Source organism: Serinus canaria, chromosome 3, assembly GCF_022539315.1.
Source record: "Serinus canaria isolate serCan28SL12 chromosome 3, serCan2020, whole genome shotgun sequence".
In the NCBI taxonomy this organism is placed as follows: Eukaryota; Metazoa; Chordata; class Aves; order Passeriformes; family Fringillidae; genus Serinus; species Serinus canaria.
Window position 1 is genome coordinate 34,110,200 of NC_066316.1, and position 7,376 is coordinate 34,117,575.

The 7,376-nt window shown below is 44.6% G+C and overlaps 1 protein-coding gene across 1 annotated transcript; it reads right to left on the minus strand.

Moving 5' to 3' along the window:
* Positions 1-4,201: 4,201 nt before the first annotated feature.
* Positions 4,202-7,296, minus strand: NANP (N-acetylneuraminic acid phosphatase). Its single transcript, XM_030236337.2, has 2 exons — positions 6,364-7,296; positions 4,202-6,181 (listed from the first exon to the last, which is right to left on the minus strand). Exons 1-2 carry the CDS (start codon positions 7,282-7,284, stop codon positions 5,486-5,488), a joined length of 1,617 nt encoding a protein of 538 aa, XP_030092197.2. The 5' UTR covers positions 7,285-7,296; the 3' UTR covers positions 4,202-5,485.
* Positions 7,297-7,376: the final 80 nt, after the last annotated feature.

Consider the following 7,376-nt stretch of genomic DNA (forward strand, 5'->3'; position numbering starts at 1 on the left):
GAAGAATTTACTGTGACTCTTGATACTCACATAGCAGAAGAACTAATAAAACAAATATTTGCATAGTTGATGTGTTTTGACATGTAATGGTTTCACTTCCAGTTGGACCTTTCTGTTACACTGAAAGGTCACTTCCTCAGGGAGTGTGTAGATGACTAAGAGATTTTGTTTGGAGGCATTTTTTTTCTATTTTGTTTTTTCACCCCCAACATTTTTAGTTTTTTTCTTTTTTTTTAGTGAAAAATTTACTGAGTCTGCGTGATATGAATGGAAGTTTGTTTGCAGCAAAGACCATTTAAAACATGTACATGCTTGCAGCACACAGTTGCTGTGAAGCTGATACTTAAAATGACCTTGCAACAGAAGATGACTGTGTTCCAGTGGTTTTTATTTTATTTTTTATTTTATTTTTATTAAACTTCATCCCAAATGCTGGATATTGTTGTGATTCAGAAAGATATGGAAATACAGCTGACAAAACAGTTGATGAAGATGAATAAGCCGAGGAAGGAGAAGTGGGAAGCAGATGCCACTTGTGGATTATCTTACAGAAATGAGCATGCAAATCTTACTTAAATTTATGAAGGTCCACTGATGTAAATATTTTTCCTGTGTTATATCAGACCCTATGAGACATTATCTCCTCATCTTTGGTGAAGTGTTGACTTGAGAAACATGGCTTGCACTTTTGAAGAACTGCAATTTCATATATTAGCACCATAGATTAATTTCATATTTTTTAAAGTATATTTTTTCCCCAGCATTTGAGGGCTGCTCAGCAGAAGGCTCTCAATCTTGTTTCTAGCAGATGAAATAAAAGGTCAAAATATGATATAGGAGCGGGCAATGTATTCTAGGTCCATAGCAACATAGGTAAAAAGTTGCAGTTTTAGCTTTAGGCACAGCTGACATCATCTCTGCATTGTGTGTCTCTTGTATGTGCACAGTGTGATCTAGAAAGCTGGGGTATAATGGAGACAATCCCACTGCAAGGCTGACGGCAAAAGCTGTGCACAAAAGAACAGTATATGCTACGTACAGCAGAGATACATCGCCTTTCTCTTTGTTGTACTTCTCAACACATTCAAATGATTTCCAGATGATGAGTTTTGTTAGTATAGAATTAAGGTAGGATTTTAAATTGTTTTTTAAAGGCCTCACAATAGTCTGGCACATTTTAGAGCCAAAGATGAGGAAAAAAATCGCTACATATGTGAAGAGGAGAAATTGCTGTGATGGGCCTGACTACTTCAGTTCAAAGCCCTAACACTGGTGTCATGTAAGAGAAACTTCAGAGGAAAAGACAAACTGAGTTGGTTGTGGTTAGCTGGGGCACAGCAAGTTGTCTGTTGTCTCTCTTTCAGGAAATGTGAAAACCCTAAACTGCAGGGTGTAGGAAAACATTAACCTTAATCCAAACATCTTAAGTCTTTGCATTAATTTAGTACCCTAATGAAACATGCTTATTTCCTCTGTAAAACATTCAGGTCACTTTCTGAGATCTCTAAGAAAACACCCTCATTTCTGAGGGTGTCACTGTCCAGCTTAATCCCTTACATACACAAGGCTTTCTCCACAAGAACAGAAAGGCTCTGCTGTGCAGGTGTGTGATGCTGCAGACAGCTTGCTGGCATGGCCAAGTGCCCGTGATAGAAACGGAGTCCTCCTGTACTCTGTTTAATGTCCTACTCTTATCTGCAGTGACTTAAAGTACCTTTCTACCTTTCCACCTATCTCCACAGGTCCAGAAGATGGACTATTTGTTCCATTACCCAACTGAAAGTGATAAGGGAGCAGCTTGCTTTTCTGCAGCCAAAAAAGCCCCAAGGTGAGCAACCTCCCACTCTCCCCCTCTCCTAAGTCACAGAGGTCAGTGTAGTAATAGCTCAGATATGGCTTTGTGCACCCAAAACCTGCTAGAATGGGTTCCCTGGACTTGATATTTCTGTATTTACTGATCTTCTCTGCTTGCAGTCTGTTCTTATGCTGTTGCAGCGGCCAAAGCCATGACATAAGGACATGTAGGCTTATGTGAGCTGGCATTCAGCTTGGCAAGTCAGGTTCAAATATTACTGAAATGCAGCTGGCAATTCAACATACACAGTCTGGCCATGAATCTTCATAAACACATAATTGGGTCTCAGCCTCTGTTTGAAATGACAGAAACTACACCCAGTCACCACATCTAAACATGAGGTCATGGATTTCAAATCCTAATTCTGTGCTATTTTAAAAAACAAACAGAATTCTTGCCCCTTGTTGCAAATCAGGTCTCAAACGTATTTATCCACAGCAATTCAGAGTGTTCAAACATATATTTTATAAACAAAATACTTTTATTAGACTAGTACATGGGTTATTTTAAATCAAGAATAAGAATACAGTTGATAATAAACTGTTGTTTCAGTTCATTTCAACGAAGCCAAAGTTACTGTAGATTAACCTCAGGAGGTAATATTTTTCTGGAAAAAAAAGGTTTTTAAAAATATAGATGGAATTTCAATTTCCTCTTTTTATTTTGTGTGTTTTGGCAATATAGTTTAAACCAGATAACTTAGCTAATAGAGCATAACACTAAGCAAAAGCAGAACTTAATGGGAACTATTACTAGACTGTTTAATTGATTTGTTCCTGCTTCTGATGTGAAAATTATCCCATCACTACAGTTATGTTTCCAATTTACTAAATGTAATTATTTTTCATTATCCTTTCTGCAACAGCTCTATCCAAGAAAAACATCTTGAGTATTTAGAGATACTCCAGACACCTAATGCAGCTTATTGGGTAACTGCTTTTAAGAATGGCCCTAGACAGAGAAAAGTCTTGTATTGTTTCTCCTTGTTTTATAGAAGCATCATAACGGTGTTTCCGTCTCTGGACACCAGCAGCCACATTCAGCCTGGTACAGAACTCAGAAATGAAAAAATATACTTGGGTGTGGCCTCTACAGACCACACTGTCACCTGAGTGCGCAGTTACTCTGGTTTTTCAGAGTCAGAGATGAAAAGAAATGGCTGGCCATGTGCAAAACAAAGAGCAGGATCTTCTAAAACAAGAGACACTTTATAAATAAGCAGGCTCAGCATGTCACTTCAGCATGATGCAGTGGCAAGAGAATATGAGCCTCAGATTAAAAAATGGTAACCTGGTGTAATATATATATATAGATATCTATATCTCCTTCAAGCCCATGGACAGACTTGCAAATTATTGCTATGTGTTATTTTAAATATCAGCTGTATCAGAAACCTCATTCTGACCTAAGTTCTACTATCCTGGTGCTGTGCAAACAGGGCAGAGCCAGTTACCCTGTAGCTCCTTTGGGATGCTGTTGTAAGCAAAGTTGTTGCTTTTGTATTAGATGGTATGGTTAGATTACTTCAAGGATCCCTCTAATCATTTGGATACATTTCTATTTTTACACAGGATCCCTGACAGGCTCAGTGATCTTTATTATTGTCTCATTCATCGATTCTAAGAAATGTCATCAGCGACGCTTTGCTCATCAACTAAACCAGTGACTGCTTCGATGCTCTTCAAATGGAAACCAAAGTTTTAACTTAGGCCTCTTCCTTCAGAAGGTGTGACAAGTCAGTGCCACTGGTTCACGTTACAGTATTACTGTAATTGGATTGTTTTCAGTATATGCCCATTTCCTCAAAGGAATAGGTGGGGACTATCCCTGTACTCTTGCTTGACCTCGTGTCTCATCAGTCTTGGCCAGGTAAGACAAGGAATGTGGACTGCTTTACCTTTTCTAATGGATAATTGGGAAAGGAGTTCCAAATTTAGTGAGTATTTATTTTCTTTTTATCCCCCTCCTCAATGCAGGCGCAACATATTTTGATCCAACCTAAACTCCTTATTAAATAATTTAACCCAAACCAGTAACAGCTTCCTCTAAACTGACTGTCATCCTCTGCAAGACTTAACGGCATTAACTTAGGTTCCTTTGTTTAATTTGACATTAATGTTTTTTGTATATAGAGTTTCTTCTACATACCCATTTCATATTAGGTTTCTGTACTTCTAATTGCTGCCCACATGCCAGACACTCTTCTGCCAGTAGTCTAAAACCCCTGTTCTCAAAAGATGTGTCATGGAATTATTCTAAAATATTAAATTTGATTTCTCATATACGGTCTGATACTCATCCTGGTGAATATATAGCAAATAGGGATGAAAACCACAGACTTGCCAACAAGGATTTACATTTTCATTTAATATGAGAATACTTCCCCATTATGTAGTAAGAATATGAGGCACAGAAAAAAATAAATTAATGTAATGATCTGGGAAAGAGAAACCTTACTGTTTTAGAGAGTCTCCTACATGTCATCTCCTTTAGAGAGTCTCCTTAGTCATCTCCTACATGTAGTGGAAATATCACATATACCTTATAAAGTTGTATATAGTACTGTAATACACAGGACATAATTTTCCAGTTTACTGGAAGAGAGTAATGAGAGCCATTTACAGACAATTAGCTTGTATTTTCTTCAGAATAAATCACATGAATTACACATGCAAACTGGAGTAAGGAGGGAGTATGTAGCAGTGCCATTATTACAGTCAGAAAAGCCACTGATCCTACAGTTGAATCTGAGTAGTCATACACCTGAGCAAGACCAAGAACAGTTTCTCCAAAAAGTCTGATCAAAATTCACTGATAAAATCAGACAGAACAATGATATTAGCTTCTGAAGAGCCTGACAGTACAGCAGCACTATTGAAAATATCCCTGTTTTATCCATTTCAACAAAAATCATAATCTGAATTACAAGTATACTGCATATCTGCATAAGCACCAAGATAATATAAAGTAAAAGCTTATTCATCAAGTCCCTCTGATAAATGGTCCCCGATAAAAAAGCAAATTTTTGATGTACATTTAAGTACTTTTGGCAAGAGATACAAGTTCCATAAAAGAAAAACCACTGCAAAGTCCGAAAAAAAAATCTGAAACCTGTAAAAAAGATCAAAGCTAGAGCATTTCTAATAGTCTAAGAAATAATGAAATTCACTCCAGTTCCTGAGATAAACTGTAGATTGGTTGTGAGGATTTACCAGATTGTACCACACTCTCTTTCTCACCTTCTCTTACACACTGCACACAAGGTCAGAACTGAAGCTTCTGCTAAGCTTACAAGTCAGCAGAGCATGTGAAAGATCAGAACATTCAAATTTTCTTTTCCACTATAAATACAAGAGACTGGCAACTTAGGTCAGAGACAGACAGGCTTCTGCAACAGTCTGTCAAAATAATTTCCAGACAGAGGCAGTTGCTTTAAATTAACTGCACTTGCATCATTTAAATTAATATAATTCTGTGCTTCTGTCTGGTTTTCACTGAGAACTGTGCTCTTATTCATCCCTCTGCTGTTTAAAAGAGACCATAGATGAGTTCAAACTCCTAAGGTCAGACTTTTAAAAAGAGCATCTGTCACCTAACAGCTCAGCAGGTCTCTGTATGCTGGAACCATCATCAATGTGCTTCATTGCTACCAGCCATATGGTCAGTTTCTAACTTAGCATTAGTGTTGTGCTCCATCTTCTGTAACACTGCTGGAAGATCCAGTACAGAAGAAATAATATAATGAGGTACGGGGGAGGTATCTACTGGGGCAGTCATTGCTTTGTTTAACCAGACCGTTGCTTTCAAGCCAGCATTCAGGCCTCCTTGAATATCTGTATCTAGAGAGTCACCGACCATCACACACTCAGCGGGCTGCACCCCCAGGAGATCGCAACAGTAATGAAATATGGATGGCGCCGGTTTCTCCTCTTTCTGCTCTCCCCCCACAACGATGGCATCGAAGTAGGGCTGGCAGGCGCACGCCTCGATCTTCTCCCTCTGCGTCTGCCTGTCCCCGTTGGTGAGGAGCAGCAGGCGGAGGCCTTTCCGCAGCTCGGTGAGCATGGCCCGCGTGTCCTCGGCCAGCGTCAGGTGCTGCAGCCGCGTCGTCTTCCACAGGTAATAGCACTCGGCCGCTAGGTCGCGGTTCGCCTCCCCCCCGATGGTCTCTTGGATCGCCTCCTCCCAGTGCGAAATCCGCAGGTCTGTGATGCACATCTTGGCGGGATCGTGGCACTCCTTGAGGAGCTTCGCCTGGACCTTATCGCAGACGGCGCGGGCCTCTCCCTCCCCGTAGTGGTGCTTGGACTGCAGGGCGTTTATCACCTGCAAGGGACGCGGGGCCGCGCGTCAGGGCGCTGCGGGGCCGCGCGGCGCGCTCCCGGGAGCGGCGCCCGGCCGCGTGTCAGCGGGGGAGGGAGCGGGACACGCGCGACACCGGCACCGCCGCCAGGCCGGGAGCCGTGGTGGCCGCGGGCGCCGTGTCGGAAGGGGGACAAGGGCAGTACCTCCTCGATGGCGCGCCGCCCCGCCGCGGCCGTGTCGATCAGCGTGTTGTCCAGGTCGAAGAACACCGCCTTGATGCCGTGCAGCCCCATGGCGCCGCCTCCCGCGAGAGCCGGCCCGCTCGCACGGGGAAGGGGAAGCGCCCCAGACCGCCGGCGGAGCGGCCCGTGCTGGGCACAGCGCGGCAGGGCCGCCCGGGGCCCGCCCCTCACGTCAGGCCCGCGGGGCGGGGCCCGGGCCAGAACCGGGCTGCCCGGGGCCCGCTGGGCGGCGCTTGGCGCTGCCAGGTGCCCCTCCCGCCCCCCAGAAATAGAGGGCTGAATGGGCGCAACGCTCTGGAATGGGCTATGAGGCGACCATACCCGAATCCCGGCAGCTCGTGTGGGCTGGAGATGGCGCTGGGCAGGGAAGAAAGGCCGCGGTAGCTCCCGTGCCCCGGCTACCGCTGGGAGTGGCGGCGCGCCCCTCGCCGTGCGGGCCATGGGCAGGGCTGCGGCTGAGCCCGAGAGCAGGAGCGGCTCTGCGGCACCCTGGGTGTGGCGTGGGTGGGCCCGCGCCGCGGTATTTGGGGTGTGTGTTTCGATGGTTAGTGTTTTGCTTTGGTTTGTTTCCTCTGTGTAGGGATGCTTTCTGGACGAAGCAACGGGACAGCTGGCAGCTGATTGGAAAATTACCTGTTGAGATGCTGCCAGGGAACAGCTTTGCCGTGAAAGAATTCCCCCGCAGCGCTTCCGCCCGGGCAGGCCTGCCCGCTCCCTGCTGTTGGCGGGAGTTTGGCTGGCTGTGCCAGCCCCGGGCCAGCGGCTGCTGCCGCTGGGGAAGCCTGTCCCAGCCTTAGGCAACGGCACCACGCAGGTCCTTGCACGGGATCGCAGCGTGGTGCCCAAAGATGCCGAAATCTGTAGGTTTTCACTCTGAAGCATTCCGTGAACAGGGACCGGCACGGAGGAGGAGGAGCACGCAAGAGATTCGCTTCAGTTCGGCTTTCCCACCTTCCCTGTTACCTTCTGGAGCA

Excerpts from the sequence above, each read along its gene's own strand:
- NANP (XM_030236337.2), bottom strand. The coding sequence starts at position 7,284 with ATGCTTCAGAGTGAAAACCTACAGATTTCGGCATCTTTGGGCACCACG. Across the intron at positions 6,182-6,363 it reads GGCGGCGCGCCATCGAGGAG|GTGATAAACGCCCTGCAGTC; the intron begins GTACTGCCCTTG and ends CGTCCCTTGCAG.